This window comes from Clavelina lepadiformis, chromosome 2 (genome assembly GCF_947623445.1).
Source record: "Clavelina lepadiformis chromosome 2, kaClaLepa1.1, whole genome shotgun sequence".
NCBI classification, from domain to species: domain Eukaryota; kingdom Metazoa; phylum Chordata; class Ascidiacea; order Aplousobranchia; family Clavelinidae; genus Clavelina; species Clavelina lepadiformis.
The window spans coordinates 13,843,482-13,860,426 of NC_135241.1; the positions used below are offsets into that span (position 1 = coordinate 13,843,482).

Below are 16,945 nucleotides of genomic sequence, written 5' to 3' on the forward strand. Positions count from 1 at the left end.
GGAAGCAAGTGGCGTATTTGCTGCAGTAAAGCGTGTATTCAATGATGTCAAGTCTATAAATAGACTAGAGGGGGCAACAAAGCTTTTGATGTGAATAGCTCGTGTGTTATTCTTTGTTTGCTTTGCAACGTTTTGCAGCAATCTTAGGGTTATTTATTATTTATTGATGCTTTTTTATTTTTTATCAGGTGTTGTGTCCCACGTGTTTTGTTTTTGTTTAGTAAGTCTCACGTGTTTTAATTTTTCTCAGGTGTTACGCCTCACTTGTTTTCATTATGATTTACTACTTCAATAAATTGCGTAAAAAGGTGAAAAACATCGTCTTAATCTATTGTTGAACTCGTCAATTTTATTAGGTTAAGATAGGGTTACCATATTTTCGTGGCCTAAAATCCGGACACTCTTTAGTGCCCACTAGCGGTTTTTAAAAAAGAGGTATGAACACATTGTCTGTCAATATGACGTCACACTAGCAATGCTTTGCCTATCCATTGTATACCGGAGTGGATTTTTGAACATAGTGTCGTGAATTCACTAGGCTATTGGGCTATTTTTGATTTGACCTCTGGTGATCTCTAGGCTAGGGTTAGGCTATGGTGATCTCTAGGCTAGGGTTAGGCTATGGTGATCTCTAGGCTAGGGTCTAGGTCAGACACGTCGCGTGCCACGTGTTGGACACCCCTGATTTACAGGATTATTCCCGCAATTCTAATTCCCCCAAAACGCCCATCATAAAATTCCGGACATTTGAGCATTTTTTAAAATTCCTCCCGGACGCAAAATTTAACCCTACATTCCGGACATGTCCGGAATTTTCCGGACGGTATGGCAACCCAAGAGAGTACGCAATTCGATAAGGGTTCATGAATAAGGTCATCCGATACAGAATAAGTTGAAAAAAAGCCACACGCCCAGAAATTCAAAGAGGCACATAATTGACTTTGATATTAACAGCACGCCATCCTATTGTTGGCAGACAATACTATTTGCAATATTTACATTTTACCTTCACCAAGCATTACACATTTTAACATAAAGTAGTGAGTTGTAATTGCAACTTAACAGCATTAGGCCTACGAAGTAATAAACAAAGAAAGCTGCAGATTTACCAGATTGAGTAATTAATTTCTGAGCTAGTTAGGTACCGAGAATAGTCATAAAGTTCAGTTGTACGTTATTGTATTTAGTTGTGCATCGTCTGCCCGTTTATTTGGCACTTGTCTCGTGAAACAAATCGAGTGAATTGTTTTTTTAACATCTATACTCACCGCGTATGTTTGGGGACCAGTGCGGCTAATTTGATGGTTTTGGCCCGCAATAAAATCGCAGTGCAAATTGCTAATTACACGAAAAGTAGTTGCTGTTATTTAAAACTTTTATTATTACTAGGTGTAGGTAGGTACTATCTTCCACACAAGTGTGAGAAATTGATGCACAAACAAACTTGTAATTGGAAAGTTTACAAAAAAGTGCGCCTAATTAAGGCGTTTGACCATACAGTATATTTTCGCAAGTGGTGCGTCAACCAAAGAAAGGAAGGTCAGAACAGCAACAGCGCTCCATTGCGCAGGACCTCGAGTCGTTCAAATATACTGTATGGCATTTTGAAAACGAAGATGGCGATGATACTGACTCGGTAATAACTAAAATCGGCAATTACTGCGCGCCACAGCAAAATGTTGTACACACGTACAAATTCTGGAGCGTGAAATACCAAAAGCCTATTGGTATGTTCCTGTCTGAGCACCGAAACATAACAACACCATGCAACTTCCAAGAAAATGATCAGAGACAAAGTTGTGATTACTGTAACTGCACAATTGCAAGAGCTATTTCTTCGTGAGCGAGACTTTGACTTAGCAAAACTGATACCAATGTAACATGCAAATGAACTGTCCATAAAACAGGCCAAGGATATGTCGCAAGGAACACTGCCGAAGCAGAAAATTAATTAAGTCCATTCGGCAGCCAACAAGATGACCAATGATACAAGTTAAAAAGCTGGAAGCCAAATAATATCTGATTGCAAACTCTGCGACAGATCTCACCAAAAGGGAGGAAGTAGGTGTCCTGCCTGAGGAAAAGTTTGTTTAAAATGCCAATGCCGCAACCATTTCAGCGTCAAGTGTGGATCAAAAATCCGCTTTATAAATAGGCCTACTGATAACCCGACTGATACCGAAGGCATTCGAAAAAGAACCTGGTTGCAAGTGTAAAGCAACAGCAGTTGTAGTCTGTCCCCAAAATTTGAGCCACACCTGTCAGATACACCGCGCTCAGATGCGCTACTCTTGTGGCTCACATGCGCTGCGAATGTGGCTTAGATGCGTCACGATTGCGGCTCAGATACGCAACGAGCGTGGCACAAATGCGGCACGATGATGGTTCGCATTTGTTACTAACTTTTTATCATAAAACGTATGACCATGTCTGCATAGTATCTTATAGTATGAAATTAAAGATCTCTTTAAACGTTATTGTTCCTAGTTTTTCCCTACATCGTGTAATCGTGTTATATTGTATAGTTTGTTTTGGTTTCAACATGTCCAAAATTGCCGGGGTTATGCTTGTTAATTTTCTTTTTACTGTTTCCTGCCTTCCACTGTCTTTTCATTATGTGTGTCCCATTTCTTTCTTTGTGCTGTTCCTAAAATACTCTGGCAAAATCCTGTGATCTGTTTAACTTCATTGAGTGAATTTTCCTTGTGAGTTACTGTAACTTTATTTGTGATAAAATCGCCTTCCCCCATTTACATTTTTCCGAAGGATTTTGTTTCTTCAATATCTTTTGCTTTTCTCGTCATACATGAGTAAACAGTATGTGCTCCGCGCGTATGGAAGATAAAAATGTAGTGTGGAGTGACTGTGGACTGCCTTGAATGATTGTGAAGAAGCATTTTCATTTTCTTGAGCTTGTGGCCTAAACAGCAATATTATTTACGAAGTGACTTTTTCACCGTATGTAGGCCGCGCAGTCTGTTGTTAAAGATGAAGGTTGTGCAAAAAGTTGATTTTAGTTATTTAAGGTTTTATTGGAGTGAGATTTAGATTAGAACCAGACTGTAGAGTATGGCAGGGGCACACCCGAGATTTTCTTGCCGAAACGGTATTCCAAACAAGGAGAAACAACGATCTCTCTACAAGAAGGAGACACTAAATTTCTCTCCATTTTATAATGTAAAAGGCCGTACATTGCCTACCACAAAATAGCATGAAGATGTTACCAATAATTTTTTAAACCTTAATGCGAGGGTTGCATTACTTGGGATTATGGTATTCTGGTATGGTGTGGTAATCTGGTATTGCAATGCATTGGGACTAGTAGTGACTCACGTGGTATATGCCGTAATATACATTTATTATGTAGGCTTGATTCATTTCATTAGTGCTCTACAACCTTTCTGAGGTGCACCTTTTACTATTTTTCAAGAACTTTGTATACCTCAAAAGTGGCAATGTTTAATTGTGCACAGAAAGTAAAACAAACTAAAAACTGGTTGGTTGGTCAAGTGATTATATTCGTCTTATAATGAGCTCAAAAAATTAAACTTGCAATAGTGTAAAAACAAAAGCTGAATTAATGGCTTGCTTGTTCTTGCATAGTTTCGGCAATTTGGACATAACGCGTTGTTAGCTCTTTCTCAATTCTTCCTTGCGTTAAAGAATTAATGTCAAGTATTGAGTTTCTTATTTTTGACTTGATCTTAACGAGACTGGAAAACCCTTCTTCACAAAAATAAGTTGTAGACATCTATACTAAGATATCAATGGCTTTTTCGCAAGATTTTTATATTCCAGAAATGTTAGAAGAGAAACCCAAAACTCTGAATAATCCATTTCTCGGAAAGTGATTTTTTGATTTAAATCGAATCTAAGTTCCAACAATTCCTCGTCCTCAGTTGGTTCTTCATTAAATGGCTGCATAATACACAAGTTTGCTTCCAGAATTTGTCATTATCTTCAGGAATGTACGCAGTCAAATTATTGTTTTGGTGTTCTGGATGCTGTTTTGTGAGGTGACTTATAAGCTTTCATTTAACAACATTAACATTGCCATAAATGGTCGAAAAAAAAGGCACTGGGCAGACCAATAAGAATTTTCCTCTTCATTGAATAGGTGACGAAATCCATAAGTAATATAATTATTTCAGTCTCAAAACACTTATGACGTGTAAAGGTAGAGCAATGTACACATCAACAATAAAATAAACATTAAATAAATTTATGAAACTACGTGTTCGTAAGCTACTCCAAACGTGTCCACAACTCAGAATATTGTGCATATAACTTTAATGAAGAGCTGTATACTGCAATCGCCCTAACGCAACTACCAAACGCAGCTTAAAGAAAATTTTTATTTTGCTGTTTCAACTGGATATTGTGCAACAACATGTTTAACCAATAATAAAACAATATGATCAAGTTAAATCAATATGAACATTTGTGCGTATTGATGGCAAACCAAAAAACAGCTATCGCTGACAGTCGGTCAGGATTTAACTTCACATTAGCTGTGAAAGCAGTCCTACTTACATACAGCAGTGAAATATACAGACAAAATAGATTCGAGTGACTGCGCGGCAACATCTCTGATCAGGTGATAATCAACTGCACGAGAAAATTATATGTTCCGGTTGTGAAAAGTATTTATGACATGGTAGATTTTTAAGCAATCGCCTAGAACTCACGTTCAACCACGTGCTACATTTTACCATTTAACCTGATGAAGTGATCATTAAATTCAACTATAAGTTTGACCACACAAACACCAATCGTTACAAATTTACAGTGTAATGTTCCTCCATTACACTTTAGGCAATAGTTCATACTTGATGAAGCACAACTAAGTACGTAATCCTTTTATTACCAGCACAATACTAATTCACATGAAACATAAGAATAAAAAAATTTAAACAGCACTTATGATCGCGTCAACATGCATTTAAAAAGCAGTGACATCATGAAATAGTTGCATAATGTGTGCTGAACTTTGCGCAAGGTCGAACCTGGTTAAACACCGACTTACGTCCTCAGTGATGATTATTACTCATTCTTTTTTTGGTTTGATTTACAGCAATATTTCACAAATAGCAATAGTCAATAAAATTAGTAACTGTAAATATACTTCCGAATAAAAAACATGAGAAGTGAGCAACTGTACAGATAGTGAAACTTTGGGTAAGGCAATTGCAGTGAAAGTAGTCGTCACCACATTTTACCAAGTTGCAGTAAAAAACCACCGACAGATGTCAATAAGGAAAAAGAAAAGCCACGGCCAGCGCGAAAAGAACAACCATAGATTTTTTATGAGTATATTGGATTGGAAAGACCATATTGTGATCATGATTACACTTAGCATCAAGTCAGCTTAATTGTATTCAACTCTTTTAAAATCTGGGAAAACGACAGCCTTTTCTTGGGGTCTTCCAACCAACAACTTAACATCAACAGATAAACAGGTTTTTCGCAGCCATCTGGACAATCCATTCGATATCCAGCAACAACCTTACTCAAAACATCTTTGAGAGGCTGAAAAGTAGAATGTCATAAAAATGAAGAACTAAAATTTTTAAATCATGTACTTATGGTTATGGAAAGAAATGCGGCATACGATATACAAGAAAATGCAACAAATATGATAAATAAGACAGTTTTGCACCTATATGAAACTTGGAGGTGCAGAATAAGATCTCAAAAGGGCATATTCAAAATACAGCTATAATATTTTACTGTCTACTCCAGTCAAGGTATAAAATAAAAACATAGTGTATCGCCTTTAGCGATGTTGATCTTCGTCTTTCACTGGCTAGGTTCTGAAAACTGATTATTATCAATGTCTCCATGAGAAATGCATGGGACATTTTATACATAAAGTTTAAATTCGAGTTTACATCCTTGTTAGTAAAACCACTAGCGCATTGGGCCATGCCTCTTCACGAACTAAAATTTTTTTGACTACTGACGTTTTTATTTAACCACTTCCATTCTTCATTCCGTTTTGTTTAGAGCATTTTCTTTTTTGCGACTCCTGGTTATTATCAACTATAACCGCTGCAATATTAAGTGCCAACAAAGCTACATACAGCAGTGTCTAAAACCACGGGACGATTATAGTAAAGAACAAAAGATTGCCTTTTTCATCTTATTTACCCCACACAAGTTTTCGATAGAAGTAAATGGGGCTGGTTAGAGTTAGTCCCTTTCGTGGTTTACATGTTGCTCCCTGTTCACTAGGCAGGTTGGACAAACACTACTGGGCCTCAGCCACTCCCTAAACTCTTAAATGCTGGCACTACTTGCCAGACCCTAGTCAAATGCTTCAGCTGGTGGGCTGAAACACATGACAGGCACCATGAGGCAAAAAATTTCCATGACGCAGGTCAGAACAGACTGGATCCAGGACGATCCTCAATGCCCATGCGTTTCTGACTAAGGCAAGCTACATAGTTCGAGGAGACTGGCTGTGATCAAGCATGGAGAGGGATGGGATACATCATGCTAATTTACTAAGACATGCCACATGAAGATAACAGTGAAATCAAAATCCATACCGGATCGATCTTCGCCCGGGTCAAGAAGGACCACGCCTTCCACTGCTCATCAAGGTGGAGGTGTTAAGTCAGCTACTTATTCATCGAATAGAGTTCGAATCAGAAACTATACCTCAATTGGCACCTGGAATGTCAGAACATTAAGGCTAGCCAGAAAAGCTCACAGAACTCAAACCACGCAACAAAGAGATATTGCCGGAATGTTCTAGGTCTTTGTCAATTATAATGGAAAAGCACAGGAGAAACAACAACACCGTAAAACCAAAATGTATACTTCAGTTGAAGATAGGACAGACATGAACATATTGTTGATTTCCTTGTACATAAAAAAAACTGTGACAGTAGTAATGGGTTATCAGCCAATTTCTAGCTGCCTCATCTCCCTTTGTCTCAGGACAACACCATTCAATATAACCATCATACAAGTTTCTGCACCAACCTTTGATTACGATGACAACTAACTAGAATCCCTCTACAACCATCTACAAGAAGTCCTTGATCAAGCACCACGACAGAACATCATTGTTGTGCAGGGGATTTCAATGCTAGACTGGGAGCAGATAATTGCAAATACCCGAGCGTAACATGCAAACAATACTGTAACGCAGAAATAAATAAGAGGGGATTAAGACTCCTAAATTTCTCCACATACAATAATTGGATGCAAACGAACACCCTAGGTCCACAGAAAGTATCTAGAAAACCGACATGGCATTCCCCAAAAGTTGAACATCACTCCCAGACAGACATTATGATCTCGACATTATAATTCTTCATCCAGACATTATGATAAAGAAGCGTTTCCAATACAGTGTCAACAATTCCAAAACAAGGAGTTTTCCAGGAGCTGACATTGGAAGCAATCATGACCTTGTGATGATGACAAATCAGACTTCAGTTAACAAAAACGAAAAACTCAAAGTGCACCTGAGTCAAATTTAATTTTAAGAAGCTAGAGGACCCAAACATCGCAGCAGCATTTCAAGCCGAGATTGGAGGGAAATTTGATTCACTCCTCCTCGATGCAAACAACACAGATGTAGATATGCTGACAGACAACTTTAACACAGCAGTAATTGAGACAGCACACAACATTCTTGGGAAACAATGACCTACTAAAAACTTGGATCACAGATATCCCGGATCTCTGGAAGTACAATGTAAAAGGGGCAAAAAAGTACAGAAAAGTTAACAATGAAATCAACAAGGCAATAAGAAGAGCCAAGTAAGATTGAATCGATAAGAAATGCAAGAACATTGAAAGCAACCTAAAAAAATGGTTTACCATCATACAAGATAAAACAGAAAATTGTTCGTCACCAGAAAAAGACATGCTAACAAGATGGATGAAGTATTGCTCAGATTTGTATAACTGCAATGTCACAGGACATATGAGATGTCCATCATGCAACCAACTCTATCGCTGACTCTATCCTTCAGGAAGAAGTTGCAGATGCAGTAAGAATCACTGAAACAAGGGAAGTCACCAGGAGTGGACAACATCCCCACAGAATTGGTTAAATCTGGAAGCAAAACAATGATCATAGCCTTACTTGCTATATGCAACAAGATCTGGAAGTCGAATGCATGGCCCACATCAAGGATACAGTCGCATGTCATTGCCTTACCAAAGAAAGACTATCTATAATAATGTCAGAACTATCGTACTAACAGATTAATTAGCCATTCCAGCAAAGTAATGCTGAAAATTCTGCTCAATGGAAACCACCAGCTGAAAAGATTATTGCGGAGGTACAAGTGTCAGACAATATTGCCTGTTCTCTTCCACGTTGTTTAACATGTCCCCGGAAAGAATAATGATGGACGCACTGAAACACCATGAAGGCAGCAGCATTGGAGGCAGGACAATCACAAATCTAAGGCATGCTGAAGATATTGAAGGACTAGGTGGTAGTAAAAGAACTAGCAAACTTGGTAGAGTGCCTTGCAAGTTGAACTGGACTCTCAATGACAATCTTGCAAGGTACAATAAGAGGAGGAGAAAGAGAGGCATACAACGAAAACAATGACATGACAACATCCCTGAGTGGACAGGATTGAGACGGGCCAAGGCTCTAAGGCAGGGGTTCCCAACCGGTGGTACGCGGGAGCTTTTCAGGTGGTACGCGAGCAGCTCTCCGTTGCATGCGATATACAGTATAGTAGTATAACAATTTAATTTTGAGTTGCTAAAATATGCGAACAACACTTTTATTTCTTTCCGTACTAAATTCTCTGCACTCAGTAAGCTACTTTTGTCGATCTTGCTCCCTGCTGTCATTGTTATTAATACAATGTTGATGTGCGAATATTGGATCAAATTAGTTGTTTTGAAAATAGTGGTACGTGTTGACAATCCGTGGTGGCTAAGTGGTACGAGAACATAAAAAGGTTGGGAACCCCTGCTCTAAGGAAATCAGAGAATAGAAAGGTATGGATGAAGGATGCAGCAAGATCAGTTCATTCATATATCGATGGAAATAACACATTCAGGTTAAGAACTACTGTTCAGGTATATGATAGGTTGATGGTCAAACAGAGCAGTTTTGCTTGTGGTTTTGGTTATTAACCATCGAGAGCAAACCTTCAATGTTCTACTTCCTAAAACGCAAACTGTCCATTGTATTTATTGAGACAAACTTGTTTATTTCTTATATACTGTTTTCAAGATACAGTATACATATACTAAGAAGAAATATGTTTCTAAGAGTTTTATTACAGCCCGAATGCTATACAAGCTTGTTTATCAGGAAACATGACTAGTCCTAGTAAAACATAAAAGGGGGGGTTATATAGCATTACAAAATTGTTGTATAGCTTTTCAAAACTGTCTGCCATAAATTACCAGTCCTTTTTTCTGGCTTGTTTAAATGGTAAGGTGTCACAATCTTTTATCTGCAAACTGATGAAAAAAGTTTGTTAATGCCTTGCCACTGGGTATCCAACACCAGCTGCATTATTGCAAACCAAGCTCTCTAACCACTCTGCTGCCTATCAGACCATTTTTAACCAAGCGCAGGAATTTTAGACCCTGATTCAAAAAATTTCGGCCCCGCCTCCTAGCAATCCTAAATCTGCCGCTGAGTGGAACTACTTGTAGTTAGAAATCGTGTGCAACAAGCCTTCTGTGTGCAAACTACACAGGTAGCCCATTTTTATGACACATTTGAGAAAAAATATGGTTTATGGTATGTTAAATGATGCTGTAAGCCAGATTTTACTTACCACACGAGGATAAGGTACACGACCAAATGACCACATCTCCCATAAGGTTATGCCATAACTCCATGCATCAGATTTATTGGAAAATTTCTAGAGAAAGTAAACAATTGAAGCTGTTATTAAAAAGATGAAAAGCTATGCTACTGTACTTCTGTATTTGAAATTACAAACTCATTGATCTAACTATAGTAAAAGAACTTATAAAAAGAGGCTTTTTATGTTTTTACTTTTATTTCAAAGTGGCATGCGCCTCTGTGACCTGTAGTTTCCTAAGGACCCATGACAAACATCATGTTTGGCCTTATAGTTGCATACAAATTTTCAGAAGATTATGAAATGCACTTATTTGCAATTTTAAAATGCAAAAAGATCTGCATTGATTTAAAATATCACAAAGCTGATGTGATGTATAGAAATTATGTGAGATCACGAAAGTGTAGAAATAAAAGGGTGCTAATAAAGTTCAGTATAGAATTAAACAAATGGAAATTTTTGAAACGGCTTATTAAAAAAAATGGAAACAACTACACAGTAAATTAGCAAACTAATTTGTCTGAGCAAGAATAACAACACTGCATTAATTTACACAGGAATTTGCCAAACAAGTCAGAATGTGCAAGAACAGAAATAAATTTTTATGAATATCCTCAACAGGAAACTACAAAATTAAAATATCTCAAACAGGAAAATACAGGGCACTGTAAATACCAGTGGAGAACGTATTAAACCGGAAAAAAATGCAAAGTTGGATAATACATACCCAACATAAAAATAACAAACTGGCTGTGCTGTAAACTTCCAGTACAGAATTTAAACTTATTATATTACTCTTGTAAGAGAAAACCTAATAGAGAAACATACCCCATCTTTAAGAGCTTCAGGTGCAGTCCATTTGACAGGAAACTTCCCTCCTTGAAGATTAAAAGAGGCATCCCGAGCTAATCCAAAATCAGACACTTTAGCAAGACATTCTTCTGATATTAAGATGTTTCTGGCTGCAAGATCCCTATGAACAAGCTGCTTGGCTTCTAGATATTCCATACCACTTGCAATATCTCTAATCACAACAAAAAAGTAGCTTGTCATATAAGAACACATATTTTCAAGCAAAACTAGAAGGTTGCAAACCTAGCAAATTTTAGCAAATCAACACTTGTAACCATTGTTCGACCACGAGATCTTAAATATTCCAAAAGAGCCCCCTTCGTCATAAATTCCAAAATGACATAAATTGGTTCGTTTGACATAGCTGATGGAATAACAACACCAAGAAGTTGAATCAAATTTTTGTGATGCAACGATCTAAAAAACACAAAAATAAAAATGAATTGCATTACAAGGCATATGAGAAAGAAATAACATAGGGAAATCTGAGCCAACATTACTCTCAATACAGCATTTACGCCTTGGGATGCACATTCTAGAACAGGGGGTGGCCAAACTAGGGCCTGCACAAGGATATTGTGCGGCTAGCTCACAGTTTTTGTAAAGTTTGAATTTTGCTCAATTTGATAAAAATTCAAACCATTTCATTATCAAACTACGCAAACTTTGGTGTATCAACACTTAATTCGACTATCTCATGTGGGAATTGGTGCAAATAAAAGAAAGCCAGCCGATTGACAAGACGTTGTTTTAAAGCAACGCTATAGCCCAGCTACCAACCAAAATTGTTTCAAACACCACAAACTAATTACAATGTCTTAAGTATCTTTGACCTGGCCCGCCTGAAATATCTCAATACCGAATAGGGTTGCAAAGGTTGCCTAACCCTTCCAAAATAATGAATCTTAAAGCACCAAATCTCAAAAGATTTGCATTCTATTTGTATTTTTTTCCAAATCTAATGAGCTTAATTACAGCAAGTCCTTTCAATCTGAAAACAGTCTTTGTTGAATGGTAATAACTTTGTAAGCCAGCAGTGCCTAAACTTTATGAGCTTGCAAGCAACTTTAGCAAAGGCACATCAAGATGTGCACTTGAATAAATAAAATACTCTACGAAATGTTAATTATATTTATGTTTTTATGTGCTTCCTGGGTTTAGCATATTAAGTATTCGACGATTTTCAGTTTTAAAAAAACAAAGGAGCGACTTCCATGTTTGAAAAATATATATAATTGTGGTTAAGAGCAAATATCTAAATAAGTTTTGAATGGTGTGCGGTTGACTTGAAGAGGCGTGGCTATCAAAGTTTTGAGCACCCCTGTTATAAACCTATTGCAAAAACAAAAGATTAGCACCCACCGGGCTTCGAGATTTTCAAAGATTAAACACTTACAAATTAAACTTTCTAACTATTTTAGAATATGATTCGGCTTTGGCTTCTGTTGGAAGTAGGTGGTGGTATGATCACTGGCTATTATATTTTTTCGGTTTAGTCAGATTTTATGGTGTAACTATATATGACTATGTTAATATGGCAGGGAAGAAATACAATGGGTTAAGTAAGATAAAATGCAACCTCAAAGAGTCTCCTGGTTATTCTCTGCTTCTGAGTCTACTAACATGCCTTATACAAAACCTTATTGTATCTATTGTCTAAACGTTTTACCCTTTTGCTTAAACCATATCTTTTTCTGACCTTTTCTCACTTGTACCACTCTCTCTACGACATATATATGATTACTAATTTTTTGGCTACAGTATTTATTCTTTGAATAAAACTTCATCATGTTTATCTTTTCGAAAGTTTGTTATGTGTTAAACATGTGCATTCTGGTAAGTTACTAAACGTAGACACGCATATTTCTATTGCTTTTCAAAATGTCTTGCATATTTTTTGTCGTGGTCTATTTATGTACAAATAAGTATACCATAAATGTATTTCACACAAATTTATTATTGGAGTAATCAAAATTTTACAAAGTAACGTCGCAGGTCAAATTAAGGCTGTACTAAATGGATAGAACTGTTGGCCTATAACAATGATGTATAGTGCACACCATAGTCATCTATTCAAAAGCATAATTCATTAAATGGATTTTCTGTACACTAGCACTTTTACGTAGGCTTTAAAATAAACTTGTGTACATTATAATAAGACAGACAGTGACACAAATTTTATGCCACGAAATATAGTAAAGTAAATGCAGTAAAAATATTCTCGTTTTGATAAATGCCTCATTTGAGTATCCTGCTGCCTTGACGCTTTGCAGCTTTTCTGCTCTTTGAGTACTTTCTAATTTTGTAATGTATCACTTGCTAATATGCTTTCTGACATCAAACAGCAACAAAAGCTGATTAAAATGTTGATGCAATGCAAAATATATATACCAGCTCCAGTTGGAACGTGTGGGTCTCAAATGCCATACACATAGTATTTGCTTGCCTACTACACCGCAAGTCAATAACAATGCACAACAGCACACCCAAACAAATGCACAAAACCAAATTTTCAGTGACGATTTCAGAAAATTCGTCGGAAAAGTGGTTGATGCCTATAGGTGTGCCATGTAGTATATAATATCTTAATGAAACTGCACTATTACCAGATCAAACATGTATGTGCAACACCAGCACATACGCAAATTCACATTAAAAATTAATTAATCCTGCAAAATCACTGAATGATAATTAATTAATTAATTAATAAAATCTAAACTCAGATAACATAACAAACGTATTTTCAGTGAGAATTTCTCACTGAGTTCTGAAAAGCAAGCTATTCCCTGTGGTTCGCAAGTTCAGGAATAAGTTTGATTGGGATAACATAAAAATTTAGGAAATCAGATCAAAACTTTTAGACAACCATTCCAGTTGGGAATTTGGCAAAACAACGAAGTGTTGAAGACAAGATCAACATAGTACAAAAGAATTTTCTATATCTAGATTGTGATAGGGATTTCAGGCAATTGGGCATCAGCTAGCCTTGTCAGAACAATATTTTAGTAAAATTTCGAACAGTCTCGTTAGGTCATGACATGGGCTACGTCACAGGTTCCAGCTTTATTATAAATTGTTTTATGATTTCTTAGGACTTAAGAAACGACTAAGGAAACGATTTGGTTATAATGACCATCATCAATTTTCAAAAATTAGCGGAAATGGACTATGTTATCTAAATGCTGGTTTGATATAAATACTACTAATAAATATGTAGATACAGCTAACAATATTTCTTGTTACTATAGTGCTTACGTCATAACAGATGCTTCGGCTAGAAAAGCCTGCGCTGCCTTTGTTCGATCTTTAAGTGATTTCACCGCCACCTTATGATCTTTGTATATACCTTCATATACATCACCAAAGTCACCTTTTCCAAGAATAGCACCAAGCTTTAAATCACTAAAGTTCACTGCCCAACCAGCTGTAAGCATATATTAAAGTAACAATTTCAGTAAAAATAAAAACAGAAGAAGATATTCAAAAAACTCACTTCAACCAAATGTTCAGAACAATATAATCTATATACTGCAAAAACTTTACCTTTAATATAAGGTAATAGTGTTTATTTCCCATTGCACAATTAATGATAAGCTAATTAAATAAATAAAATATTTTAAAAACATGTTTGCCTGATAAAATAATACATAATGAAACAGACTGCGGCATAAAATGAGGAAACTGAATATAAGAAATAAAATGTTAGCATATTACCTTTTCTGAAGTCTTCCGTGTCCACAGTAAAATCCAACTGTCCTTGTTTTCGTAACGGAGTTGTTAATCGGCAAACCAATCCATCTGCATCCTTTTCATAATGCTTAAAATTTTGTAAATTGTAATTTTAGTTAAAAGCATTTTATAGCATACACAGTGTGGTAGAATACCAAAAATCTTTGGGGGACTAACAAATTCTCCGCAAACTCATTGAGTCAAATAATATTGTTACGTGCTATGAACGTTTCCGACAAAGTGAACGGCTGAAATCATATTTAAAATCTAGAACTGTTATAATCAAATGAGAGCAGTGAGAAGTTTCTTAATTGGTTGGGATTCTTTATTACTCGGACTCGTTGGATCCAAGTAAGTCACATCGATATTTGGCTGAGTGCGCAGATATGATGTAACAATTTTTTTTAATAACCACAGATACAAGATAGAATTGCATCTTTTCAATGAAAATTAGCTTAATATTGAGTGCCAATATGAAAGGCGTGACAGCACTGTGTAATGCTGGAAAGCAATACCTGACAAAGCTTACTCTTTTTAACACCTTTTTATTATGTTCTATATTACATTCGTAAGCAATTTTCGTCTAACATGTTGCTGTATAACAGGTACAGTAGCTTACCTACCTTGCTTGACTTGCAGATAAAGTTCAGCTTTGTTCGCATAGTTAAGCAAATTATGCCAGATAGCAAACTTTTTCATATATTGTTTAATGAAATTTTTGATTTCTTTTGTTGTTAAGAGTGTTTAGCTTATGATGCTTTAAATAGGTTTAGCATGGATTACAATACTTCAAATAAAGATAAGGAATCTCTTCATCAAACAATTTATTTTTGCCAGAAACTTACTAAATCACACATTAACATTTTAATGGACTCTTGCCACCAATCTTAAATTTAATTCTTATTGTTCAAACAAATTCACAATTTTCAAGTGTGTAAAGATGAGCTAATAGTAACCTATTTGACCAAAACAGCTAATTTTTTGCACGTTCATTTAAGCAATTTGTGAACGCGTATGTAATTTACCAACACGTTATTATGATCTTTATTTTGTATTTATTTATTTATTTTCTTTATTGTGAGCCAGTGAAAAAATAAAACCTACTCGTTTGTAAATTGCTATTATGAACCTTTCGGCAAAATATCTTATTTACGCGTTGTAAATTGTGACAGAAGCGAATTCTGACAGATAAAGCTAACCATAGTCTACAGACGTTTATTCACTCTACAGCAGGGGTGTCAAACTCAATCGCACCAGGGGCCAAACCTCAAGATTTGTTGTGTTGCTGTATTGTGCGATTTGTTAGAAAAAGTAAGTTATACTATAAGTTATATGATCTCGCGGGCCGGAAATAGTTCAATGTATAAAATAGTATTACGGGCCAAGTTTTATTGTAAAGCGGGCCGGGAATTTGACACGTATGCTCTACAGTGTTTCTTAAATGCCGCCCGTCACTGTTTCCTTCGGATGTGATTTTTTACAAGACCTGTCATAAGCAAAGCTATAAGTTAATATTTGTTCATGCTATGTTGAAACTAACGCAACGATTTTATAAATTGGTTTGGGATTAGAAATACAGCTTGACGATTATCACTTAAGCCTAGGAAAGTGTAAAAGAATCGAAAAGTAATCGATTATAATGTCTCAAATGATTGTTTAATTGCAATCAGCTGGAATAGGCCCACTAGTTATTAGCAACAGAAAACAGTTGTCCACAAAAGCCTGTTATAAATTGAATAAAACTAATTATTTAACGTTTACTGAATTCCTTTTAACTCAGAAAATAAAGAGTTGCATGGAAAATTTTATCTTTTCTAATGGTTTTGCGGTCGACTGGTTGGGCGCTCCTGAAATAGAGAATAATAGATACATGCGTATGGTGCTTCTTGACATTTAAAAAAGCTTTTGATACTGTACCTCATAGGCAATTGAAATCTTATAGCTCATGAAATTAAATTGCTATGGCATTTGTGGCAAAGCTAACAATTTGATAAAATCATATTTGACATGCAGACAGCAATATGTCAAGTGTGGTGATTATTTATCAGAGCAAAGGCACATCTCAATAGGTGTGCCACAAGGGTCAGTATTAGGGCCACTGATTTTTCTGCTGTATATGAATTATCTACCCAACAGCACTTCCCTTGGAACAAGACTATTTGCTGATGATACAGTATTATACAATACATATTCAAATATTGCAGAAATTCAAAAACAAATGACAATCAAACTTGATAAGGTAAACAATTGGCTAAAAATTAATAAGCTTTCTTTAAGTTTACTTTAAACGGTGAAATAAATTCTCTCTCTCTCTCATTGGTTGTCAGAGAATTTGTTACTTTATCGTGCTATAAAGGCAGAGTTGGGCACGAGAGCGTTATTTTTTTGCGGTAGCAACACTTTTCAGTCAGTTTTTTCGTCTAGTGCTTTTTGCTTTAGAACAATTGACACTGCTAATCCGCTTTGCAAGATAATTAATCAATAAAAATCATAACAATTTTGACTGATTTGAAACTAATTTTGACAAGATGTTGGTGTAAAAAGCAGAGAAAGCTAGG

General features: G+C 36.1%; 1 protein-coding gene across 2 annotated transcripts in view; it reads right to left on the minus strand.

The window, feature by feature from the left end:
- Nucleotides 1–4,341: 4,341 nt before the first annotated feature.
- The window catches only part of LOC143445914 (tyrosine-protein kinase CSK-like), a 47,989-nt gene continuing 35,385 nt past the window's right edge, over nt 4,342–16,945 (minus strand). For both annotated transcript variants that reach the window (XM_076945311.1, XM_076945312.1), the window contains 6 exons: nt 14,373–14,475; nt 13,914–14,082; nt 10,902–11,075; nt 10,635–10,830; nt 9,777–9,863; nt 4,342–5,529 (listed from right to left, as the gene is read on the minus strand). In XM_076945311.1, coding sequence (XP_076801426.1) covers nt 5,359–5,529; nt 9,777–9,863; nt 10,635–10,830; nt 10,902–11,075; nt 13,914–14,082; nt 14,373–14,475 — 900 coding nt within the window. In that variant the 3' untranslated portion in view covers nt 4,342–5,358. The remainder of the gene's footprint in view (nt 5,530–9,776; nt 9,864–10,634; nt 10,831–10,901; nt 11,076–13,913; nt 14,083–14,372; nt 14,476–16,945) is intronic.